Genomic DNA, 27386 nt, shown 5'->3' with positions numbered 1-27386 from the left:
CATATCTAGAAAAGCAGTGATCCCAGCACCGACCACTGAGGAACACCACTGAATACCTTCCTCCAGTCCGACAAACAACCATTCTCATGCAGGCTAACATCCCCAGCATTGAAGCACTGACCACACTCGATCAGCTCCGCTGGGCAGGCCACATAGTCCGCATGCCAGACACGAGACTCCCAAAGCAAGTGCTCTACTCGGAGCTCCTTCACGGCAAATGAGCCAAAAGTGGGCAGCGGGAATGTTACAAGGTCACCCTTAAAGCCTCCCAGATAAAGTGCAACATCCCCACTAACACCTGGGAGTCCCTGGCCAAAGACCGCCCGAAGTGGAAGAAGTACATCCGGGAGGACCTCGAGTCTCGTCGCTGAGAGCATGCAGAAATCAAGCGCAGGCAGCAGAAAGAGCGTGCGACAAACCAGTCCCACCCACCCTTTCCTTCAATGACTATCTGTCCCACCTGTGACAGAGTCTGTGACTCGTATTGGACTGTTCAGCCACCAATGAACTCACTTCAAGAGTGGAAGCAAGTCTTCCTCGATTCCGAGGGACTGCCTATGATGATGATGATGATGCAGCAGCCAAGTTCATGGCACTGTGGGTGGCTCTGCTGCACAGGAGGGCAGGAAAAAGAGTGGGAGAGCTATAGTGATAGGGGAATCTATTGTAAGGGGAATAGATAGGCGTTTCTGCGGCCGCAACCGAGACTCCAGGCTGGTATGTTGCCTCCCTGGTGCAAGGGTCAAGGATGTCTCAGAGCGGGTGCAGGACATTCTGAAAAGGGAGGGTGAACAGCCAGTTATCGTGGTGCACATAGGTACCACGATATAGGTAAAAAATGGGATAAGGTCCCACAAGACAAATTTAGATGGCTAGGAGCTAAATTAAAAAGTAGAACCTCAAAAGTAGTAATCTCAGGATTGCTACCAATGCCACGTGCTAGTCAGAGTAGGAATCGCAGGATAGCTCAGATGAATACGTGGCTTGAGGAGTGGTGCAAAAGGGAGGGATTCAAATTCCTGGGACATTGGAACTGGGGGAGGTGGGACCAGTACAAACCGGACGTTCTGCACCTGGGCAGAACCGGAACAAATGTCCTAGGGGGAGTGTTTGCTAGTGCTATTGGGGAGGAGTTAAACTAACATGGCAGGGGGATGGGAACCTATGCAGGGAGACAGAGGAAAATAAAATGGAGGCAGTAGCAAAAGATAGAAAGGAAAAAAGTAAAAGTGGAGGTCAGAGAAACCCAAGGCAAAAAACAAAAAGGGCCACATTACAGCAAAATTCTAAAGAGGCAAAGTGTGTTAAAAAGATAAGCCTGAAGGCTCTGTGCCTCAATCCAAGGAATATTCGGAATAAGGTGGACGAATTAACTGCGCAGACGGCAGTTAACGGATATGATGTAATTGGCATCAGGGAGACATGGCTCCAGGGTGACCAAGGCTGGGAACTCAACACCCAGGGGTATTCAACATTTAGGAAGGATAGGCAGAGAGGAAAAGGAGGCAGGGTGGCGTTGCTGGTTAAAGAGGAAATTAATGCAATAGTAAGGAAGGACATTAGCTTGGATGATGTTGAATCGGTATGGGTGGAGCTGCAAAATACCAAAGGGCAGAAAACGCTAGTGGGAGTTGTGTACAGACCACGAAACAGTAGTAGTGAGGTTGGGGACGGCATCAGACAAGAAATAAGGGATGTGTGCAATAAAGGTACAGCAGTTATCATGGGCGACTTTAATCTACATATTGATTGGGCTAACCAAACTGGTAGCAATGCGGTGGAGGAGGATTTCCTGGAGTGTATTAGGGATGGTTTTCTAGACCAATATGTCGAGGAACCAACTAGAGAGCTGGCCATCCTAGACTGGGTGATGTGTAATGAGAAGGGACTAATTAGCAATCTTGTTGTGTGAGGCCCCTTGGGGAAGAGTGACCATAATATGGTAGAATCCTTTATTAAGAAGGAGAGTGACACGAGGGTCCTGAACTTCAGGAAAGGTAACTTCGATGGTATGAGGAGTGAATTGACTAGAATAGACTGGCAAAGGATACTTAAAGGGTTGACGGTGGATAAGCAATGGCAAACATTTAAAGATCACATGGATGAACTTCAGCAATTGTATATCCCTGTCTGGAGTAAAAATAAAACAGGGTAGGTGGCTCAACCATGGCTAACAAGGGAAATTAAGGATAGTGTTAAAACCGAGGAAGAGGCATATAAATTGGCTAGAAAAAGCAACAAACCTGAGGACTGGGAGAAATTTAGAATTCAACAGAGGAGGACGAAGGGTTTAATTAAGAGGGGGAAAATAGAGTACGAGAGGAAGCTTGCAGGGAACATAAAAACTGATTGTAAAAGCTTCTATAAATATGTGAAGAGAAAAAGATTAGTGAACACAAACGTAGGTCCCTTGCAGTCGGATTCAGGTGAATTTATAATGGGGAACAAAGAAATGGCAGACCAATTGAACAAATTCCTGGGGCATTGGAACCGGTTCTGGGGGAGGAGTACAATCCGGACGGTCTGCACCTGGGCAGAATCGGAACCAATGTCCTCGGGGGAGTGTTTGCTAGTGCTGTTGGGGAGGAGTTAAACTAATATGGCAGGGGGATGGGGACCAATGCAGGGAGATAGAGGGAAACAAAAAGGAGGCAAAAGCAAAAGACAGAAAGGAGATGAGGAAAAGTGGAGGGCAGAGAAACCCAAGGCAAAGAACAAAAAGGGCCATTGTACAGCAAAATTCTAAAAGGACAGAGGGTGTTAAAAAAACAAACCGAAAGGCTTTGTGTCTTAATGCAAGGAGTATCCGCAATAAGGTGGATGAATTAACTGTGCAAATAGATGTTAACAAATATGATGTGATTGGGATTACAGAGACGTGGCTCCAGGATGATCAGGGCTGGGAACTCAACATCCAGGGGTATTCAACATTCAGGAAGGATAGAATAAAAGGAAAAGGAGGTGGGGTAGCATTGCTGGTTAAGGAGGAGATTAAGGCAATAGTTAGGAAGGACATTAGCTTGGATGATGTGGAATCTATATGGGTAGAGCTGCAGAACACCAAAGGGCAAAAAACGTTAGTGGGAGTTGTGTACAGACCTCCAAACAGTAGTAGTGATGTTGGGGAGGGCATCAAACATGAAATTAGGGGTGCGTGCAATAAAGGTGCAGCAGTTATAATGGGTGACTTTAATATGCACATAGATTGGGCTAACCAAACTGGAAGCAATACGATGGAGGAGGATTTCTTGGAGTGCATAAGGGATGGTTTTTTAGACCAATATGTCGAGGAACCAACTAGGGGGGAGGCCATCTTAGACTGGGTGTTATGTAATGAGAGAGGATTAATTAGCAATCTCGTTGTGCGAGGCCCCTTGGGGAAGAGTGACCATAATATGGTGGAATTCTGCATTGGGATGGAGAATGAAACAGTTAATTCAGAGACCATGATCCAGAACTTAAAGAAGGCTAACTTTGAAGGTATGAGGCGTGAATTGGCTGGGATGGATTGGCAAATGATACTTAAGGGGTTGACTGTGGATGGGCAATGGCAGACATTTAAAGACCGCATGGATGAACTACAACAATTGTACATTCCTGTCTGGCATAAAAATAAAAAAGGGAAGGTGGCTCAACCGTGGCTATCAAGGGAAATCAGGGATAGTATTAAAGCCAAGGAAGTGGCATACAAATTGGCCAGAAATAGCAGCGAACCTGGGGACTGGGAGAAATTTAGAACTCAGCAGAGGAGGACAAAGGGTTTGATTAGGGCAGGGAAAATGGAGTATGAGAAGAAGCTTGCAGGGAACATTAAGACGGATTGCAAAACTTCCTATAGATATGTAAAGAGAAAAAGGTTAGTAAAGAAAAACGTAGGTCCCCTGCAGTCAGAATCAGGGGAAGTCATAACGGGGAACAAAGAAATGGCGGACCAATTGAACAAGTACTTTGGTTCGGTATTCACGAAGGAGGACACGAACAACCTTCCGGTTATAAAAGGGGTCGGGGGGTCAAGTAAGGAGGAGGAACTGAGGGAAATCCTTATTAGCCGGGAAATTGTGTTGGGGAAATTGATGGGATTGAAGGCCGATAAATCCCCAGGGCCTGATGGACTGCATCCCAGAGTACTTAAGGAGGTGGCCTTGAAAGTAGTGGATGCGTTGACAGTCATTTTCCAACATTCCATTGACTCTGGATCAGTTCCTATGGAGTGAAGGGTAGCCAATGTAACCCCACTTTTTAAAAAAGGAGGGAGAGAGAAAACAGGGAATTATAGACCGGTCAGCCTGACATCGGTAGTGGGTAAAATGATGGAATCAATTATTAAGGATGTCATAGCAGTGCATTTGGAAAGAGGTGACATGATAGGTCCAAGTCAGCATGGATTTGTGAAAGGGAAATCATGCTTGACAAATCTTCTGGAATTTTTTGAGGATGTTTCCAGTAGAGTGGACAAGGGAGAACCAGTTGATGTGGTATATTTGGACTTTCAGAAGGCATTCGACAAGGTCCCACACAAGAGATTGATGTGCAAAGTTAGAGCACATGGGATTGGGGGTAGTGTACTGACATGGATTGAGAACTGGTTGTCAGAAAGGAAGCAAAGAGTAGGAGTAAATGGGTACTTTTCAGAATGGCAGGCAGTGACTAGTGGGGTACCGCAAGGTTCTGTGCTGGGGCCCCAGCTGTTTACACAGTACATTAATGATTTAGATGAGGGGATTAAATGTAGTATCTCCAAATTTGCGGATGATACTAAGTTGGGTGGCAGTGTGAGCTGCGAGAAGGATGCTGTGAGGCTGCAGAGCGACTTGGATAGGTTAGGTGAGTGGGCAAATGCATGGCAGATGAAGTATAATGTGGATAAATGTGAGGTTATCCACTTTGGTGGTAAAAACAGAGAGACAGACTATTATCTGAATGGTGACAGATTAGGAAAAGGGGAGGTGCAAAGAGACCTGAGTGTCATGGTACATCAGTCATTGAAGGTTGGCATGCAGGTGCAGCAGGCAGTTAAGAAAGCAAATGGCATGTTGGCCTTCATACCGAGGGGATTTGAGTACAGGGGCAGGGAGGTGTTGCTACAGTTGTACAGGGCATTGGTGAGGCCACACCTGGAGTATTGTGTACAGTTTTAGTCTCCTAACCTGAGGAAGGACATTCTTGCTATTGAGGGATATCAGCGAAGGTTCACCAGACTGATTCCCGGGATGGTGGGACTGACCTATCAAGAAAGACTGGATCAACTGAGCTTGTATTCACTGGAGTTCAGAAGAATGAGAGGGGACCTCATCGAAACATTTAAAATTTTGACGGGGTTAGACAGGTTAGATGCAGAAAGAATGTTTCCAATGTTGGGGAAGTCCAGAACCAGAGGTCACAGTCTAAGGATAAGGGGTAAGCCATTTAGGACCGAGATGCGGAGGAACTTCTTCACCCAGAGAGTGGTGAACCTGTGGAATTCTCTACCACAGAAAGTTGTTGAGGCCAATTCACTAAATATATTCAAAAAGGAGTTAGATGAGGTCCTTACTACTAGGGAGATCAAGGGGTATGGTGAGAAAGCAGGAATGGGGTACTGAAGTTGAATGTTCAGCCATGAACTCATTGAATGGCGGTGCAGGCTAGAAGGGCCGAATGGCCTACTCCTGCACCTATTTTCTATGTTTCTAATACTTCGGTTCTTTCTTCACGAAGGAAGGCACAAGTAACCTTCCGAATGTACTAGGGGACAATGGGTCTCGTGAGAAGGAGGAGCTGAAGGATATCCTTATTAGGCGGGAAATTGTGTGAGGGAAATTGATGGGATTGAAGGCCGATAAATCCATGGGGCCTGATAGTCTGCATCCCAGAGTACTTAAGGAAGTGGATGCATTGGTGATCATTTTCCAACAGTCTATCGACTCTGGATCAGTTCCTATGGACTGGAGGATAGCTAATGTAACACCACTTTTTTAAAAAGGAGGGAGAGAGAAAACGGGTAATTATAGACCGGTTAGCCTGACATCAGGAGTGGGGAAAATGTTGGAATCAATCATTAAGGATGAAATAGCAGTGCATTTGGAAAGCAGTGATAGGATCGGTTCAAGTCAGCATGGATTTATGAAAGGGAAATCACGCTTGACTGAATCTTCTGGAATTTTTTGAGGATTTAACTAGCAGAGTGGACAAGGGAGAACCAGTGGATGTGGTGTATTTGGACTTTCAAAAGGCTTTTGATAAGGAACCGCACAAGAGATTAGTGTGCAAAACCAAAGCGCATAGTATTGGGGGTAATGTACTGATGTGGATAGACAACTGCTTGGCAGGCAGGAAGCAGAGAGTCGGGATAAACGGGTCCTTTTCAGAATGGCAGGCAGTGACTAGTGGAGTGCCGCAGGGCTCAGTGCTGGGACCCCAGCTCTTTACAATATACATTAACGATTTAGATGAAGGAATTGAGTGTAATATCTCCAAGTTTGCAGACGACACTAAACTGGGTGGCAGTGTGACCTGTGAGGAGGACACTAAGAGGCTGCAGGGTGACTTGGACAGGTTCGGTGAGGGGGCAAATGCATGGCAGATGCAGTATAATGTGGATAAATGTGAGGTTATCCATTTTGGGGGCAAAAACACGAAGGCAGAATATTATCTGAATGGCGGCAGATTAGGAAAAGGGGAGGTGCAATGAGACTTGGGTGTCATGGTTCATCAGTCATTGAAAGTGGGCATGCAGGTACAGCAGGTGATGAAGAAGTCAAATGGTATGTTGGCCCCCATAGCTAGGGGATTTGCGTATAGGAGCAGGGAGGTCTTACTACAGTTGTACAGGGCCTTAGTGAGGCCTCACCTGGAATATTGTGTTTAGTTTTGGTCTCCTAATCTGAGGAAGGACGTTATTGCAATTGAGGGAGTGCAGCGAAAGTTCACCAGATGATTCCAGGGATGGCTGGATTGTCATATGAGGAGAGACTGGATCAATTGGGCCTTTATTCACTGGAGTTTAGAAGGATGAGAGGGGATCTCATAGAAACGTATAAGATTCTGACGGGACTGGACAGGAGACACAGTCTTAGGATAAGGGGTAGGCCCTTTCGGACTGAGATGAGGAGAAACTTCTTCACTCAGAGAGTTGTTAACCTGTGGAATTCCCTGCTGCAGAGAGTTGTTGATGCCAGTTCATTGGATATATTCAAGAGAGAGTTAGATAAGGCCCTTATGGCTAAGGGGATCAAGGAATATGGAGAGAAAGCAGGAAAGGGATACTGAGGGAATGATCAGCCATGATCTTATTGAATGGTGGCGCAGGCTCGAAGGGCCAAATGGCCGACTCCTGCACCTATTTTCAATGTTTCTATGTTGAAACATAGAAACATTGAAAATAGGTGCAGGAGCAGGCCATTCAGCCCTTCTAGCCTGCTCCGCCATTCAATGAATTCATGGCTGAACATGAAACTTCAGTACCCCCTTCCTGCTTTCACGCCATACCCCTTGATCCCCCGAGTAGTAAGGACTTCATCTAACTCCCTTTTGTATATATTTAGTGAATTGGCCTCAACTACTTTCTGTGGTAGAGAATTCCACAGCTTCACCACTCTCTGGGTGAAGAAGTTCCTCCACATCTCGGTCCTAAATGGCTTACTCCTTATCCTTGGACTGTGACCCCTGGTTCTGGACTTCCCCAACATTGGGAACATTCTTCCTGCATCTAACCTGTCCAAACCCGTCAGAATTTTAAACGTTTCTATGAGGTCCCCTCTCACTCTTCTGAACTCCAGTGAATACAAGCCCAGTTGATCCAGTCTTTCTTGATAGGTCAGTCCCACCATCCCGGGAATCAGTCTGGTAAATCTTCGCTGCACTCCCTCAATAGCAAGAATGTCCTTCCTCAAGTTAGGAGACCAAAACTGTACACAATACTCCAGGTGTGGCCTCACCAATGCCCTGTACAACTGTAGCAACACCTCCCTGCCCCTGTACTCAAATCCCCTCGCTATGAAGGCCAACATGCCATTTGCTTTCTTAACCGCCTGCTGTACCTGCATGCCAACCTTCAATGACTGATGTACCATGACACCCAGGTCTCTTTGCACCTGCCCTTTTCCTAATCTGTCACCATTCAGATAATAGTCTGTCTCTCTGTTTTTACCACCAAAGTGGATAACCTCACATTTATCCACATTATACTTCATCTGCCACGCATTTGCCCACTCACCTAACCTATCCAAGTCACTCTGCAGCCTCATAGCATCCTCCTCGCAGCTCACACTGCCACCCAACTTAGTGTCATCCGCAAATTTGGAGATACTACATTTAATCTCCTCGTCTAAATCATTAATGTACAATGTAAACAACTGGGGCCCCAGCACAGAACCCTGCGGTACCCCACTAGTCACTGCCTGCCATTCCGAAAAGTACCCATTTATTCCTACTCTTTGCTTCCTGTCTGACAACCAGTTCTCAATCCACGTCAGCACACTACCCCAAATCCTATGTGCTTTAACTTTGCACATTAATTTCCTGTGTGGGACCTTGTCGAAAGCCTTCTGAAAGTCCAAATATACCACATCAACTGGTACTCCTTTGTCCACTTTATTGGAAACATCCTCAAAAAATTCCAGAAGATTTGTCAAGCATGATCTCCCTTTCACAAATCCATGCTGACTTGGACCTATCATGTCACCATTTTCCAAATGCGCTGCTATGACATCCTTAATAATTGATTCCATCATTTTACCCACTACTGAGGTCAGGCTGACCGGTCTATAATTCCCTGCTTTCTCTCTCCCTCCTTTTTTAAAAAGTGGGGTTACATTGGCTACCCTCCACTCCATAGGAACTGATCCAGAGTCAATGGAATGTTGGAAAATGACTGTCAATGCATCCGCTATTTCCAAGGCCACCTCCTTAAGTACTCTGGGATGCAGTCCATCAGGCCTTGGGGATTTATCGGCCTTCAATCCCATCAATTTCCCCAACACAATTTCCCGACTAATAAAGATTTCCCTCAGTTCCTCCTCCTTACTAGACCCTCTGATCACTTTTATATCCGGAAGGTTGTTTGTGTCCTCCTTAGTGAATACTGAACCAAAGTACTTGTTCAATTGGTCTGCCATTTCTTTGTTCCCCGTTATGACTTCCCCTGATTCTGACTGCAGGGGACCTACGTTTGTCTTTACTAACCTTTTTCTCTTTACATACCTATAGAAACTTTTGCAATCCGCCTTAATGTTCCCTGCAAGCTTCTTCTCGTACTCCATTTTCCCTGCCCTAATCAAACCCTTTGTCCTCCTCTGCTGAGTTCTAAATTTCTCCCAGTCCCCAGGTTCGCTGCTATTTCTGGCCAATTTGTATGCCATTTCCTTGGCTTTAATACTATCCCTGATTTCCCTAGATAGCCACGGTTGAGCCACTTTCCCTTTTTTATTTTTATGCCAGACAGGAATGTACAATTGTTGTAATTCATCCATGCGGTCTCTAAATGTCTGCCATTGCCCATCCACAGTCAACCCCTTAAGTATCATTAGCCAATCTATCTTAGCCAATTCATGCCTCATACCTTCAAAGTTACCCTTCTTTAAGTTCTGGACCATGGTCTCTGAATTAACTGTTTCATTCTCCATCCTAATGCAGAATTCCACCATATTATGGTCACTCTTCCCCAAGGGGCCTCGCACAATGAGATTGCTAATTAATCCTCTCTCATTACACAACACCCAGTCTAAGATGGCCTCCCCCCTAGTTGGTTCCTCGACATATTGGTCTAGAAAACTATCCCTTATGCACTCCAGGAAATCCTCCTCCACCGTATTGCTTCCAGTTTGGCTGGCCCAATCTATGTGCATATTGAAGTCACCCATTATAACTGCTGCACCTTTATTGCATGCACTCCTAATTTCCTGTTTGATGCCCTCCCCAACATCACTACTACTGTTTGGAGGTCTGTACACAACTCCCACTAACGATTTTTGCCCTTTGGTGTTCTGCAGCTCTACCTATATAGATTCCACTTCATCCAAGCTAATGTCTTTCCTAACTATTGCATTAATCTCCTCTTTAACCAGCAATGCTACCCCACCTCCTTTTCCTTTTATTCTATCCTTCCTGAATGTTGAATACCCCTGGATGTTGAGTTCCCAGCCCTGATCATCCTGGAGCCACGTCTCCGTAATCCCAATCACATCATATTTGTTAACATCTATTTGCACAGTTAATTCATCCACCTTATTGCGGATACTCCTTGCATTAAGACACAAAGCCTTCAGGCTTGCTTTTTTAACACCCTTTGTCCTTTTAGAATTTTGCTGTACAGTGGCCCTTTTTGTTCTTTGCCTTGGGTTTCTCTGCCCTCCACTTTTCCTCATCTCCTTTCTGTCTTTTGCTTTTGCCTCATTTTTATCTCCCTCTGTCTCCCTGCATAGGTTCCCATCCCCCTGCAATATTAGTTTAACCCCTCCCCAACAGCACTAGCAAACACTCCCCCTAGGACATTGGTTCCGGTCCTGCCCAGGTGCAGACCGTCCGTTTTGTACTGGTCCCACCTCCCCCAGAACCAGTTCCAATGCCCCAAGAATTTGAATCCCTCCCTGCTGCACCACTGCTCAAGCCATGTATTCATCTGCGCTATCCTGCGATTCCTACTCTGACTAGCACGTGGCACTGGTAGCAATCCCGAGATTACTACTTTTGAGGTCCTACTTTTCTATGACTACCCTCTGTTTCCTGTCACTGAGCCAATTTCTTATTCATGCTGCCACTGTCCCTTTTATTCCAGGAGCTTCAACTTTGCTGGCAAGCCTAATATGTGGCACTTTATCAAACATCTTTTGGAAGTTCATGTATGATACGTCCTTACAACACAGTATGAATGCACTCGAGGCCCATGCTTGAGAGAAGGTCAGTCTGTGACCTGTCCTTTATTCCTTAGCACTCAAGTGATGAAGGTGGGTGGAGCTTCCCCTTTTATACCTGAAGGTCCAGGTTAGGAGTGTCTCCCACCTAGTGGTCAGTGTTCTCACGGTGTACAACTTAGGTCAGTTTATACATGGGTTACAATGCTGGTTGAATACATGACATCACCTCCCCCCCCCAAAGTCTTATTGGGATCACAGGTTGAGTCTCTCTGGTGGTTTATGCTCCCTTGTAGAGCTCCTGAATTGGGGCTCCGGTTGTTGGGCGCTGGCCTGAGTGTCTGCTGTTTGCGGTGCCTCAGGCCTGTCCAGACTGCGCACAGTGAGTGGGCTCTCCTCCACTTGGTTCCGGTGTTCGGTCACCTGTGGTGGAGTGAACTCTATATCGTGTTCTTCCTCTGCTTCTTCTATGGGGTTGATGAACCTCCTTTTTGTTTGATCCACATGTTTGCGGCAGATTTGTCCATTGGTAAGTTTAACTACCAGAATCCTATTTCCCTCTTTGGCAACCACAGTGCCTGCGAGCCATTTGGGCCCTGCAGCGTAGTTGAGGACAAAAACAGGATAATTTACATCAATACATCGCGCCCTCGCATTCCTGTCATGGTAGTGATATTGTGACTGGCGCCTGCTCTCGACAATTTCTTTCATGGTGGGGTGTATAAGGGATAATTGGGTTTTGAGTGTCCTTTTCATTAGTAGCTCTGCGGGTGGAACCCCTGTGAGCGAGTGTGGTCGGGATCTATAGGCCAACAGGAGGCGTGATAAGTGGGTTTGTAGGGAATCCCCTTGGAATCTGAGCATCACCTGTTTGATTATCTGCACTGCTCGTTCTGCCTGGCCGTTTGAGGCCGGCTTGAATGGTGCCGTTCTAACATAGTTAATTCCATTGCCTGCCATGAAGTCCTGGAATTCAGTGCTTGTGAAGCACGGGCCATTGTTGCTGACCAAGATGTCCGGTAGACCGTGGGCGGCGAACATTGCCCGTAGACTTTCTACCGTGGCAGAGGATGTGCTTGAATTTAAAATGTCACACTCGATCCATTTGGAGTAGGCGTCTACTACAACCAAAAACATTTTCCCCATGAAAGGACCTGCGTAGTCCACATGGATGCGTGACCAAGGCTTGGCGGGCCATGGCCAGGGGCTAAGGGGGGCTTCCCTGGGCGCATGGCCCAGCTGGGCACACGTGTTGCACCTGCGAACACAAAGTTCCAGATCTGCGTCTATCCCTGGCCACCAAACATGTGACCTGGCAATTGCCTTCATCGTGACAATACCCGGGTTCCCATTGTGGAGTTCTCTGATGAACACCTCTCTGCCCATCTGGGGCATGACTACGCGGTTTCCCCACAGTAGGCAATCGGCCTGAATCGAGAGTTCATCCTTGCGCCTGTGAAATGGTTTAAATTTCTCAGGGCATGCCCTGTACGTGGCTGCCCAGTCCCCATTCAGGACACATTTCTTGACTAGAGACAATAGCGGGTCTCTATTTGTCCAGACTTTAATCTGACGGGCTGTCACGGGTGAGCCTTCGCTTCCGAAAGCTTCAACAGCCATGACCATCTCAGCAGCATGCTCGGTAGCCCCCTCAGTGGTGGCTAGTGGGAGCCTGCTGATTGCATTGACGCAGTTTTCGGTGCCTGGTCTGTGCCGAAATGTGTAGTCACAGGCAGCTAACGTGAGTGCCCACCTCTGTATGCGGGCCGATGCGTTTGCATTTATGGCCTTGTTGTCGGCCAAAAGGGACGTTAGGGGTTTGTGATCTGTCTCCAGCTCAAATTTCCTGCCAAACAGGTACTGGTGCATTTTCTTTACCGCATATACACATGCAAGCGCCTCCTTTTCTACCATCCCGTAGCCCCTTTCTGCCTGGGACAGACTCCTGGAGGCATAAGCTACCGGCTGTAACTGACCCTTGGCATTGACATGCTGCAACACACACCCGACACCATAGGACGACGCATCGCACGTTAACACAAGTTTCTTACATGGGTCATATAGCGTTAACAGATTGTTGGAACATAACAAATTGCGTGCTCTATTAAAAGCCCTTTCCTGGCTGTCCCCCCAGACCCATTCGCGACCTTTGCGTAGGAGCACGTGTAGTTGCTCTAGCAGCGTGCTCAATTTGGGAAGAAAGTTACCAAAATAGTTCAGGAGCCCCAATAACGAACGCAGCTCCGTCGTGTTACGGGGTCTGGGTGATCTCTGGATCGCTTCCGTCTTGGATGCAGTAGGGCTGATCCCGTCTGCTGCTACCCTCATCCCCAGGAATTCTACCTCTGGAGCTAGGAAGACGCACTTCGCTTTTTTCAGTCGCAGACCTACCCGGTCCAGTCTGCGTAGCACCTCCTCCAGGTTGTGGAGGTGTTCTTCAGTATCATAACCCATAATGAGGATGTCGTCCTGAAAAACCATCGTCCTTGGAATCGACTTGAGGAGGCTTTCCATATTTTGTTGGAAGATCGCGGCGGCCGAGCGAATCCCGAATGGACATCTGTTGTACTCAAACAACCCCTTGTGTGTCGTGATGGTGGTCAGCTTCTTCGACTCACTCGCCAGCTCCTGGGTCATGTAAGCTGAGGTCAGGTCCAATTTTGAAAAAAGTTTGCCACCGGATAGCGTCGCAAAGAGGTCCTCCGCTCTCGGTAGCGGGTACTGGTCTTGGAGTGACACCCGATTGATAGTGGCCTTGTAATCGCCACATATCCTGACCGACCCATCTGCCTTGAGCACCGGCACAATCGGGCTCGCCCAGTCACTGAATTCGACTGGCGAGATGATGCCTTCCCTCAACAGGCGGTCCAATTCGCCTTCTATCTTTTCCCGCTTCACGTACGGCACCGCTCTGGCCTTGTGGTGTACTGGTCTGGCATCCGGGTTTATGTGAATCACTACCTTGGTCCTCATGAAAGTGCCATGGAAGTGCCGGGTTGAAATAATGAGTCAAATTTGTCCAGGACCTGTGAGCATGATACTCGCTCCACAGAGGAAATTGCATTGACATCGCCCCATTTCCAGTTCATGACAGCAAGCCAACTCCTCCCCAGTAGTGCGGGACCGTCCCCTGGGACAATCCAGAGTGGCAACCTGTTCTCCGAATCTTTGTGGGTCACGACTACCGTGGCGCTGCCTAGCACCGGAATGATCTGCTTTGTGTAAGTCCGTAGCTGTGCGTCAATCGGCGATAATTTTGGCCTCCTGGCCTTGGATGCCCACAACTTTTCGAACTGTTTGATACCCATCAGGGACTGGCTGGCACCCGTGTCTAACTCCATTGATACTGGGATGCCATTGAGGAGCACTTTCATCATTATCGGTGGCGTCCTGGTGTATGAACTGTATACGTGCTCCACATGAACTCGCTGAACTTCAGCTTCCAGCGATTTCCCCCAGTGTCCATTTCTGCAATTTCTGCAGGTATTTTGCTCATCTCTGCAAACTCCGGCTGAATGTGTGCCTCCACGCCTCCAGCATGAGTTGCGGTTTGAAACAAAAGGTCCCTTGCCAGTCGATCGTCCCTGACTGCCCCTGTTATTGTCCTTGAGTGCGCCATTAACAGGGGTTGATGGCCCCATTACTGGCCGAATTGTCCCTTGCAATGGCGTGAATCACCGTTCAGCTTGCCATTGTCTCTGTCGAACTCCCCCTCTGGGTTCGACTACATGTTGGGTATGCCTGACTGCCCTTGTCTGCCTGGAGAACTGTGTGCTGCTTTAACAATGTTGAATCTCTGTCCCAACCATTCCTTAACACAGTACCTCTCATCTGTTCTGCTAGTGGCCATGCTCGCGTGGTTTAAATCCCAGTTTCTTGTCGCCATTGATACGTCCTTACTATACAGTATAAATGCACACGAGGCCCATGCTTGAGAGAAGGTCAGTCTGTGACCTGTCCTTTATTCCTTAGCACTCAAGTGATGAAGGTAGGTGGAGCTTCCCCTTTTATACCTGAAGGTCCAGGTTAGGAGTGTCTCCCACCTAGTGGTCAGTGTTCTCACAGTGTACAACTTAGGTCAGTTTATACATGGATTACAATGCTGGTTGAATACATGACAATGTGCACCACATTAACTGCATTGCCTTCATCAACCCTCCCTGTTACCGCATCAAAAAACTCAATCAAGTTAGTTAAACTAGATATGCCTTTAACAAATCCGTTAGTTGGTGATTTAGTTAGTGTCAGCCATGGCTCAGTTGGATCAAGTCCCACTCCAGAGTATTGAGCACAAATATCTCGGCTGACACTGTAATGCAGTACTGAGGCAGTGCTGCACTGTCTGAGGTGCCGTCTTTTGGATGAGACGTTAAACCGAGGCCTCGTCTGCTCTCTCAGGTGGATGTAAAAGATGCCATGACACTATTTCGAAGAAGAGCAGGGGATTTATCCCTGGTGTCCTGTCCATATTTATCCCTCAGCCAATGCCACTAAAACAGATTATCTAGTTATTATCACATTGCTGTTTGTGGGAGCTTGCTGTGCGCAAATTGGCTGCCGCGTTTCCAACATTACAACAATGCCAACAGTTCAAAAGTACTTCATAGCCTGTAAAGTGCTTTGGGATGTCCTGAGGTGGTGAAAGGCGCTATATAAATGCAAATCTTTTTAAAAAAATTCTTTACAACTGTTTTTTGCCACCTTTCGAATGAGACGTTAAACCAAGGCCCCTCTGTCTGTTCAGGTGAATGTTAAAGATCCAATAGCGCTTTTTTGAAGAAGAGTAAGGAGTTCTCGTGATGTTTTGGCAAACATTAATCGCTCAATCACCACCACCAGAGAAGAGATTTATCACTCTCATCCCTCCTTTAAGATTCTCTTCATCTGCAGCTTCACTCGATCCCTCGGCACCTTCCTCAGCAAAGTCACCTACCTCCTGTCTGACGTTTGTCTTGAGCAATTCCTCAGCCACATTGATTTTAACCTTCCCCTCAATTGACCCTTTCCCATCACTACCAATCTCCATCATCTGTGTTCACTCGCTCAAACATGCGCATCCCATTGACTGCTTCACCCACTAATGTGGTCACTCCCTTAAACTAGTCACCACATGTGGTCTTAAGTCCCCAGAGTACTCTCTCACATATCTCTCTCTCCCCAACACAAATCCCTCCAGTGCCATTTTCCTTTCCTAGAAAAAACAACATGCACCTCACTCACAAGTAGTTTCTCAATCCTGGTGGTCTGCCCCCTCTGAAGAGATTGACGCCTCAGCCAACCTTTCCTCAATCACCTTGCCTCCACCTTCAGTGTTCTTGTCCTTCTGAGACCCTGGATAGTCTCCCAGTGTAAGAGCCACCGTCACGACCCCAATAACACAGGCTGTAAACTCAAATGCACCAGTCTATCTGTCTACTGCTCTTTCTGGCTATATCATTACCAGGTCTGACTTTACTGTCACTTCCACCAACTGCTCCCTCAATACCCTCCCATACCAGCTCCTGACAGCCCCAGTCCATGCTTTGAACAATTTCTCTTCCATTTCTTTAACAGGCTTGGGATTTCCACAGGCTTCAATTCATTCAAAAGCTGCAGCCCATATGATTCTCCGTCCTCACGCCCAAAAGTCCTGCACACCCCACCTCCACCTTTTGTTTTTGCCAAGTTCCACTCGGTTTGCGAATCCCAGCCCATTAACGTCAGATTTTTCATCCTGAGATATCTCCTTTTCTTTTGTGTCAGTTTCTGCTTTAATACTTTGAGTGTTAGCAATGTATAGAAGTGGAGATGTGGTATCGCCATCATGACACTCTGTTTCTGCACCTGCAGCAGGTATTCAATCCTTGATGAGTTAATGCGCAAAGCTGATATTATCGCAACACTCTCACTTCTCCACTGTGTAATGAACAACCGTTTATTTCAGTGTCTGATTTGCCCTTCCAGGTTGCCCAGCTGGATATTATGGAGAGCTTTGTGAGGAGAGATGCGACTGTGAAAATGCCATTTCCTGTCACCACGAGACTGCGGCTTGTCAATGTGCCCGAGGCTGGCGGGGGAAGAGATGTGAGAAACGTGAGTGAAAGCCTGGGCATCTATTGAGTGGGGAAGACAGTCAATTAATTTTTGTACAAGATTTAGAACAAACAAGAAAAGTTCGTATCGGACACAGAAGGAGTGAAATGACTCAATGTCTAGTCATTTGGTGCATAAATAGTGCATTTCTACCTGCTCTGTCTCACCACCCCTCTGTGCTCTACCTCTGTTGCAGGTGGCTTTTTCTGCAAGGCAATAAAAACACATTCAAATATGCTGCACTGCATCTTTTATGCATTCCTTTGTGCATACCTTGCTTGCTGATAGGGTGTGGGGATGCTTGAGAATTGTCTGAGTGCATTGTAATTGTCAGCTCCATGGTTTAATGATTATAGTCTTTAAACTTTCTCAGCTGTATCATTCTAGCTTCTTTTTACATCCTTTCTGTGCTGGCCCTTAATCATATTGATTACTTCCCTTTGTGTAGTAAATATACTAACATATGCAAGCAAACTTAGTTGACAACTGTAACTTATTTAGTTTGTCATCAGTGGCTATCTGTATATACGGCAGCTTCTCACATTCTCCGCTCCTCTTTTCCAGCAGGGACACGATGGGCCGAAATGGCCTCCTTCCGTGCTGTACATTTCTATTATACTATGACTGTAATTTTATACCGGCCAAGCTGCATTCATTCATACTCTTTGACAGTGCTCAGCTTCCCACTTCTTTCAAGGCAAACACTTTCTTCCAGCTAACCTTGCAGGTTTCACTGGTATGTGACCCCTCACATTGACCTCCTGTGTGGCCTTTGGGCATTGGTGGCTTTATCCCTCCACTTCATAGAAAGCACTTTGTCATTGCTTCAGCCATCGACTGTGACCTGCAAATCTTGCTCTGTAAATCGGAGCGTTAAGCCTCTGTGCTCTTCCCTCCAATTCTCATGGGCATTGCACACTTCACAGCTGGAATGGCCTGCAGTGCACCTTTAGGTTCAGTGTCTGTTTAGCTGGTTGACCAGTATCCTGGCAATCTCTTTCTGACAAGCCCTTCACTTGAACGCTTCATTTATTGGATTGTGCTCGAGTTTCCAGAAAACCTGTGGTAAATATGGCTCTGCTGAAAGTGGTCGGGAAGTCGTGAGCAGGATGTGCCTGAATTTGCAATCTTACCACTGGCTGGAGATGTAACAGGCCTGGGGGGGAAGGGGTGCGGCAGGGTTGGGAGGAAACGCTAGGGTGCACAAGTGTCAGATGCAGTTTAGCACCTGACGTATGTAGCAGGTGCATTGGGTAGCTGTGATCTTATTGAGCAAATGTGAATTGGATGTGCCTGATTTTATAAATAACTGCCACCATTTTATTATCTTTGTACAAATATCTGAACGGAAACCACGCAAACCTCAATTAGCTCAGAAGAGGCAAAGCATTATGTTGTCTGTGCTTGACCAAAGCTCTTTCATTAAAAAAAAAGTCTAGTTTTGGGGGCTGGGTGGTGCAGTGGGTTAAGGCACTTGCCTTTCATTTCTGAGACTGGGGTCCCAATCCATTCCAGGCTACATGAAGGAAGAACTCCTCTGCGATCATGAAATGAGTTTTGACTGTCTCAATCAATTTCTCAGTGGGCATAGGTCTACAACATGAAACTGACACTGAAATGGCAATGCCACAGGTTGGTTGGTGTGGGAAATGGAAAAATCAAATACTGATACAAAATCAAATACATGAAGTATAATGTGGATAAATGTGAGGTTATCCACTTTGGTGGTAAAAACAGAGAGACAGACTATTATCTGAATGGTGACAGATTAGGAAAAGGGAAGGTGCAACGAGACCTGGGTGTCATGGTACATCAGTCATTGAAGGTTGGCATGCAGGTACAGCAGGCGGTTAAGAAAGAAAATGGCATGTTGGCCTTCATAGCGAGGGGATTTGAGTACAGGGGCAGGGAGGTGTTGCTACAGTTGTACAGGGCCTTGGTGAGGCCACACCTGGAGTATTGTGTACAGTTTTGGTCTCCTAACTTGAGGAAGGACATTCTTGCTATTGAGGGAGTGCAGCGAAGATTCACCAGACTGATTCCAGGGATGGCGGGACTGACCTATCAAGAAAGACTGGATCAACTGGGCTTGTATTCACTGGAGTTCAGAAGAATAAGAGGGGACCTCATAGAAACGTTTAAAATTCTGACGGGTTTAGACAGGTTAGATGCAGGAAGAATGTTCCCAATGTTGGGGAAGTCCAGAACCAGGGGTCACAGTCTAAGGATAAGAGGTAAGCCATTTAGGACCGAGATGAGGAGAAACTTCTTCACCCAGAGAGTGGTGAACCTGTGGAATTCTCTACCACAGAAAGTAATTGAGGCCAATTCACTAAATATATTCAAAAGGGAGTTAGATGAAGTCCTTACTACTCGGGGGATCAAGGGGTATGGCGAGAAAGCAGGAAGGGGGTACTGAAGTTTCATATTCAGCCATGAACTCATTGAATGGCGGTGCAGGCTAGAAGGGCTGAATGGCCTGCTCCTGCACCTATTTTCTATGTTTCTATGTTTCTATGATGCAATAGTGTCAGGTTGTTCAAACAACAGTCCTGGGACCACATGTAACCTTCAAACCCTGGCAACCAGCCATCAAAGCCCAGGCAACTCAATCTTATTTTGCTTTATAAATAAATATAAAGACCACGTTACCGATCCATCACCAAGACCGCCTACTTCCATCTCTGTAACATCGCCCGACTCCAGCCTGCCTAGGCCCATCTGCTGCTGAAACCCTCATCCATGCCTTTGTTATCATAATACTTGATTATTCCAATGCTTTTCTGGTCGCCTTCCATCTTCCACCCTACATAAACTTGAGCTCATCCAAAACTCTGCTGCCCATATCTTAAATTGCACCAAGTCCCATTTCACCCATCACCCCTGTGCTCGCTGACCTACACTGGCTCCCGGTCTGACAACGGCTACATTATAAAATCCTCATCCTTATTTTCAAATCCCACCGTGGCCTCACCCCTCACTATCTCTGTAACCTCCTCCAGCCCTACAAACCTCTGAGATCTCTGTGCTCCTCCAATTCTGGCTCTTGCACATCCCCGCTTTTAATCACTCCACCATTGGCGGACATCCTTTCAGCTGTCTAGACCCTAAGCTATGCAGTTCCCTCCATAAACCCCTCTACCTCTCTCGCCTCCTTTAACATGCCCCTTAAAACCTACCTCTTTGACCATGCTTTTGGTCACTTGTCCCGATATCTCCTTCTGTAGCTCAGTGTCAAAAATGTGTTATTATTAAGCGCCTAGGTATGTTTTGCTACATTAAAGGCGCTATAGAAATGCAAGGTGTTGCTGTTATAATTTATGAATTAGTGCTGCTGGCTCAGAGCATCAAACAAAACGATGCATATCGGGAATTTTGAGCACTCAGGTCAGTGCACACTTTGTCTGATTTTCTGCCCATTCATTTTAATAGATAGAAAATTGTGAGTGCACTGGGAGCACTAACTTGTGGAATCCACTGCTGCATTTCTTCACTCTACCTTTGCATTTTTTATCTACTGGTTAGACCCATTTGAATTTGGTTTGGGATGGACTGCTCTTGGCACTGTTGCCTCGTTGATGGATAAATCCTAAATCCTAGATCTGTTAGTCTCCGCAACATGGGATATATACAAATGAACACGGGCTAGAACATTATACATGGTCCTCGAGGCTCCATAGTACGCACAGACACAGCCCAGAAAGGCACAATGCAAGAGGGGGTGATTTTCTGAGGTTGGGCAGAGTACAGGAAGATTTACTCCTCATGCTATAGCTGATGTGGAAGCACTGACTGGAACCTGAAATTAAACTATTCTGTTTTCCGAGGTAATATCTCTCATCTCCATAAGCATAAAATTCACGAAAACAGTAATTTTATATTAAAAAAAAGTCTGATTCAATAACAATACTTTGAACAGGGTCTGACCTTGCTTTGTTTCTCTTGCAGCATGCTTGCCTGGTTACTATGGAGAGAACTGTGGCCAGAGCTGTGAGTGTCCCCCTGGCATTGCCTGTAACCATGTGACTGGGGAGTGTGGCTGTCCTGTCGGATTCACTGGCAATGGTTGTGAAGAAAGTAAGGAGGCTTTAAATCCAAAGCAGTAGAATGGTCCAGTTTCAACATCTTGAACTATGGTGCTTTTATTTGATCCATAAAGATTGATATTGAGGCTTTACAAAAGTGAAAATGGTCACTTCACCTTTATCTGTCTTCCTCTAATAGTAACGATCCACATTCATTGAAAACTCATTACTTCCCTCAAGCTTTAGGCAGTCAGTGACATTTTATGTATCATTGAGTTATGCGAGTGAGCAAATATACTTTTGCTCTTGCTTAGTTTCAGAATTGATTGGAGTGCTTTCGGAACATCAGGAAAGTGACTCTGATTCTTTTCCAAACTAACCAAACAGCAGATGGTTCTTTACAGGCAGGGAGGCTAAATCAGAGAACCAGACAGATTTTTTGCTATCTTTCCCAAAGCGGCCTATTATAAGACCTTAGTTAGCCTACTGTGTGCAGTATTGGGCTCCACATTATAGCAATGATATTGAGGCTTTAGAGAGGGGACAATGCAGATTCGCTAGGATGCTGAAATAAAAGCAAAATAGTGCATCCTTGTCCTAACATTTTCTGCTTGTATTTCACTAGGATGCTCCCTGATGTAAGGAAATATAAACACGATGAATTAAAAGATGGTGCCGTTTTTTATTAGAACAGGGTGATATGATAGAAGTATTTAACATTAAAAGGTAAGAGAGAATAGATAGAGGCAGACTGTTTCCAGTAGTTGAGCGATCAAGAACGAGGACCACAGATACAATGTAAGGGATTGAGAGCAGAGATCAGGAGAAATCTCTTTACACAGAGTTTTGGGGCTGTGGGATTCACTTCCAGGCGTAACGGTTGAGGCAGAAACTATTTAATTTAAGATTGGGTTGGATAGGTGAATGAAGGAAAAGGCATTCAAGGGATATGAGAGCAGGGTGGATATATGTGAACTATTTGAACTAATTGCTCATGAGGAGGATAAATGCCGACATGAACTGGTTGGGGTAAATGGTTTGTTCCCGTGTTGTATTTCTGTGTATTATGGCCTTGTGCAAGAAACACAGAAAGCTAGCATGTAGGTACAGCAAGCAATAAGGAAGGCAAATGGCATGTTGTCTTTATTGCAAGGAGGATGGAGTATAAGAGTAAGGAAGTCTTGCTACAATTGTACAGGGCTTTGGTGAGACCACACCTGGAGTACTGTGCAAAATTTTGGTCTCCTTATCTAATAAAGGATATACTTGCCATAGAGGCGGTACAACGGAAGTTCACTGGATTGATTCCTGGGTTGAGAGAGCTGTCTTATGATCAGAGATTGTGTAGAATGGGCCTATACTCTCTGGATTTAAAAGAATGAGAGGTGATCTCATTGAAACATACAAGATTCTGAAGGGGATTGACAGGGTAGATGCCAAGAGGATGTTTCCCCCTGGCTGGAGTGTCAACTAGGGGGCACAGTCTCAGGATAAGGGGTAGACCATTTAAGTCAGAGATGAGGAAGAATTTCTTCACTCAGAGGGTTGTGAATCTTTGGAATTCTCTGCCCCAGAGGGCTGTGAATGCTGAGTCTGAATATATTCAAGGCTGAGAGATAGATTTTTGGAATCTAAGGGAATCAAGGGATATGGTGATCAGGCGGGAAAGTGGAAATGAGGTTGAATGGCCATAGGGCCTACACCTGCTCCTATTTCTTATGTTCTTATAACCATGCAACATCACCAGAGGCCTTTGAGCAGGTAGATTTCCTATGTCAGGCTGAGGAATGGCTTGTGTGGCATGTTTAAAACCTAAAAGAAGGGATGGGGGTGGATAAACAGTAAAATGAGAGTGAAAAAGAAAGGAACACCAGCCTCTCTCAAAAGGAAGGATTGACCTCAGAAGTGTGAGATACATTTAGATTTGAAACATCTTTGTGCATGTATTATTATCCAGATCTATTGTGCTCATTTCTCAACACTACTGGAGTACACCTTAAATGTGATACCAAACTTTCATTGGCTCTATAAGTATAAAGATAGTCAAAATGAATGGTTCTTGTTCTTGTCAAATATATTCATTTGTCACCAGTAAAGCTCCATAACTGAATTTTAAAGCTTTCCTAATTCAATGTGTATCGGAGTGTGGGTAGTGTCCTTGGATTCATATTAAATGGTCTGATATATTTCCCGAAATAATAATAATCCACAACAGATGCTCCTTTGTTGAGTTCATCTCTGCCCAGGCTCTGATTGCTTGTGGGTAGAGAGCATTTGCCACCTCACAAGCTTGGGCTATATCTGGGCATCCCAGCCCAGCCTTGTATATTCCCACAAACGAAAAGCTAGTCTGTGTATATTTAAAAAATGTTGTCAGCATAATCATGACTAGCTGCTATGTAGAGGAACCCGACTCACCCCCCACCCCTGGCAACAATCTAAAGGATTTAATGATTAGTACTGACCATGAGTGATCTCTTCTCTTACACCCAATATGCACCTAACCTTTACAAGATGATGACACTGAGTCATACATGGGCTATTCCATATCGGACAAGACTGAACTGTTCTCTTTTGTCACAGTACGAAGGCTGGTGTCCTCCAGGGGTTAAAAAAGGCGGCAAGAGTTCCGTTATCTGACTTTCTTCTCTCTTCCTTCTAGATTGTCCCCCAGGTACCTACGGACAGAACTGCAACCAGCTGTGCCAGTGCTCAGGTGTGAATGAGGAGTGCCACCCTGTCACTGGGGACTGCACCTGTCTACCTGGTTACCATGGCACCCGTTGTGACCTCCGTATGTATTCATTGATTTTACAAAATGTATCTCCAGTTTGCAGTTATCTGTCAGTTTCTCTCTCATGTCTTTTAAACAGATTCTGTTCTTTCTATAATTTATAAAAATCAGGTTGCAAATTCACCAAAAGTGAAAGTGTGAAGCATTCATTATTGTGAAGCATTTTACAATAATCCACCCAAAGGGTATTTTAATTATCTGTAGCTCTAATACTTTACAATTTACTTTTTTTCAAAAGTATTACTAACTTGAAGTAAAATGATCTTCCTTTTAATAACTGAGATTGATATAAATTTTGTTGTATCACACCCTCATTATAAAATGTGCAATTATCACACTCTTTTGTACAGCTAAGGTTCTCAGCTGCAGTACTCTGCCGGTCATACACCAATCCTCAATATAAACTGCACAGTTATAACATTCTGTTGTACACTCACCATCAGTGTAAAGCTCTCATTTATAATAATCTCTGCTATATACCCTTCATCAGTATAAGGCTCTCAGTCCTCATTTTAATGGGTACAACACAGCTTGTCAAAGAGACATTTCTGATTCCCACTGTCTTAACAAATATATTTATTGTGATCCTGAAGAGAAAGATAAAATATATATTAATAACTGTTCTTAAAAAACATTTATTTTGCAGTGTGCTTAGCAGGTTGTTGTGGGTAGGTTAACCTGCTATTTTAGTGTGGACAAAAAATGATTGTGAAACTATACATAATGGAATATAATCTCCTGTTTAACCTCAGATACTAGAGCTATCACTAATGAAGTTGTGAGTTAATTGCTAATAAAATGACTTCTTCGAGCATGATTGATTGATTTTTGTGTTTAAGACATGGGTGGGCTTTCAATTTACACTCAGGGTTGCACAAGATGGACCAGAAATGTTAGTAATCTGTGCATTGGGTGTCTCCCAGTAAAATGATATGAAACCTCTTGAGTAAGAGTGAGTGGACTTGTCTTTCAGAATGTCTAGAGGGAACCTATGGACCCTACTGCCGAGAGAGCTGCAAGTGTCAAAACGAGGGTCAGTGTGACACTGTGACTGGAACCTGCAACTGTCCTCCCGGGTTTATTGGAGCTGACTGCATGATCAGTAAGTTACACCAGTCCCAACCTGCTAATAGGAATCACCAGCGAGAATAGAGTGCGGCAGAAATTCAACAAGAACATTGTAAATGATCATGCTGCGATGAAAACCTACCCGTATTGTGTGAAATTTGTACTTATTAGGATGATGATTGTGTTAAGATATATGATGCTTTTACTTGGGATATTCACTGTGCAGCATAACTTGGTCTCCAGTCATCTTGGTTAACCCTTGCTACTGGATCAAGACCTAGCTCTGTCAAGTTCATGTGTGCAACGGCCACCCCACGTTAAAAGAATCTACACAGGCATCTTCCACCCTTCAATATGTAATTTGGGACCTAGAATGTCAGGTCCCTCATTGAAACACCTGTGAACTCATCCTTTTTTGGTGTGGAAGTGGGTCATCCTTGATACGAGGGACTGCCTAATACTATACTACTCACCGTCAGCACCCAGCATTCTGAGATCAGGTATAGTACAGATTAGTTACTGGATACAGCTCCCTTTAAGCTGATCCCATTGGACAGTTCCAGGTCAGTTATAATACAGACTAGATACAGGGTAATTATTTTCTTTATATATTGTTCCAACTATGTGCCTTAACCGTAACTTCAGAAGAACAGCTCTGAATACACCAACGTGACATTATTTGGAACTGGTGTGTAAAAGATACAGTGGTCTTCCTTCATATGTTTGCCCATTATCACCTCCGTTCTGACACCACAGGAGATTGCTATAAATATAGGAGAGAGAATGAAATATTAAGAATATTTTCATCTGTGGATTGACCTGGTATCACATAGGTGATGCAGTCACAGGTACATTTAGATCATAACTCTTTCCAACCCTTGTGCAGTCGTCTGTTTATTACATGAATAAGTACTGTAAAATGTAGCTGTAAGCTCTCTATTTTATAGTGACCATTTCAATGAGATCCTACACGTTACAGTAGTGTATGCATAATATATAAACTATTCAGATAGAATATTCAGTGTCTGATAAACAAAAGGTGTTTTGCCCAGATAATCACTAAGCTCAGTTGTACCTGCTCAGAATCATCTTACAGTCGGCATATAGAGTATGAGCTGGATTCAACCCAGGTACCAAAGTTGAAATGACAATGCGTTACTAAGAGTGTAATTCAGTAAATCAATTATTATGAGTGTTGCTGTGTATCAGTAAAGCATGCACTCCCATGTTCCGCCACCAGGGAATGCATCCTCTGAAGTCCCAAGGGATCCCAGCATCCCTTGGGAACACTGTATATAAGCCGGCCCCTAAGGCCTGTTCCTCACTCTGGAGTGTCTTAATAAAGACTGAGGTCACTGTTACTTTAACCTCCCTGTGTGCAGTCTCATCTGTGTTCGGAACACAATAACTGGCAACGAGTATACGAATCCAAAGCAAAGATGCAGCAAGCTGTGGGCATCCTGGAGCAGTTCTCGGAGGGTGAGGACTGGGAAGCCTATGTTTAATGGCTAGGCCAGTAGTTTGTAGCCAACGAGCTGGACGGAGAAGGCAGCGCTGCAAAAAGGAGAGCGGTCCTCCTCACAGTCTGCGGGACACCGACCGACAGTCTCATGAAGAATCTTCTGGCTCTGGTGAAACCCACAGATAAGTCGTATGAGGAGCTGTGTACATTGGTTCGGGAGCATCTTAACCCGAGGGAGAGCGTGCTGATGGCGAGGTATCGGTTCTACACGTGCCAGCGATCTGAAGGTCAGGAAGTGGTGAGCTATGTCGCCGAGCTAAGGCGACTTGCAGGACAATGTGAGTTTGATGGCTACCTGGAGCAGATGCTCAGAGACTTTTTTGTACTGGGCATTGGCCACGAGACCATCCTACGAAAACTTTTGACTGTAGAGACACCGACCCTCAGTAAGGCCATTCCGATAGCACAGGCGTTTATGTCCACCACTGATAACACCAAACAAATCTCTCAGCACACAAGTGCTAGCAATGTTCATAAATTAACTGGAACTGTGTTTGCGAGCAGAAATATACAGGGCAGAAACCATGAGTCTTCAACTGCCAGCAGGCCTCAAGTGACCCAGATGACTCAGAGTCCGCAACAAAGGATGAATGCAAGGCAATTCACAGCTTGTTGGCATTCTGAAGGCTTCCATTCAGCCTATTCATACCGCTTCAAAGGTTATGTTTGCAAGAGCTATGGAACAATGGGGCATCTCCAACGAACTTGCAGACAAGCTGCAAGCTCTGCAAAATCTGCTAATCACCACGTGGCAGAGGAAGATCGGTCCATGGTGGATCAAAGCAATTTCGAGCCTCAGAGAGAGGAGGCAGATGCTGAAGTACATGGGGTGCACACATTTTTGACGAAATGTCCACCTATAATGCTAAATGTAAAATTGAATAGCTTACCTGTAGCCATGGAACTGGACACAGGCGTTAGCCAATCCATCATGAGTAAAAAGATGTTTGAGAGACTGTGGTGCAACAAAGCATTCAGACCAGCCCTGAGCCCCATCCACACGAAACTGAGAACGTACACCAAAGAGCTTATCACTGTCCTGGGCAGCGCCATGGTCAAGGTCACCTACGAGGGCA

General features: G+C 45.4%; 1 protein-coding gene across 1 annotated transcript in view; it reads left to right on the top strand.

The window, feature by feature from the left end:
• The window catches only part of LOC139266308 (multiple epidermal growth factor-like domains protein 6), a 496732-nt gene that overhangs the window by 422151 nt on the left and 47195 nt on the right, over window positions 1-27386 (top strand). The window contains exons 28-31 of the mRNA XM_070884129.1: window positions 16773-16901; window positions 20850-20978; window positions 23589-23720; window positions 24694-24822. Of these exons, the coding sequence (XP_070740230.1) occupies window positions 16773-16901; window positions 20850-20978; window positions 23589-23720; window positions 24694-24822 (519 nt within the window). The remainder of the gene's footprint in view (window positions 1-16772; window positions 16902-20849; window positions 20979-23588; window positions 23721-24693; window positions 24823-27386) is intronic.

Source organism: Pristiophorus japonicus, chromosome 6, assembly GCF_044704955.1.
Source record: "Pristiophorus japonicus isolate sPriJap1 chromosome 6, sPriJap1.hap1, whole genome shotgun sequence".
NCBI lineage: Eukaryota > Metazoa > Chordata > Chondrichthyes > Pristiophoridae > Pristiophorus > Pristiophorus japonicus.
This window is presented reverse-complemented; position numbering and strand designations above follow the sequence as displayed.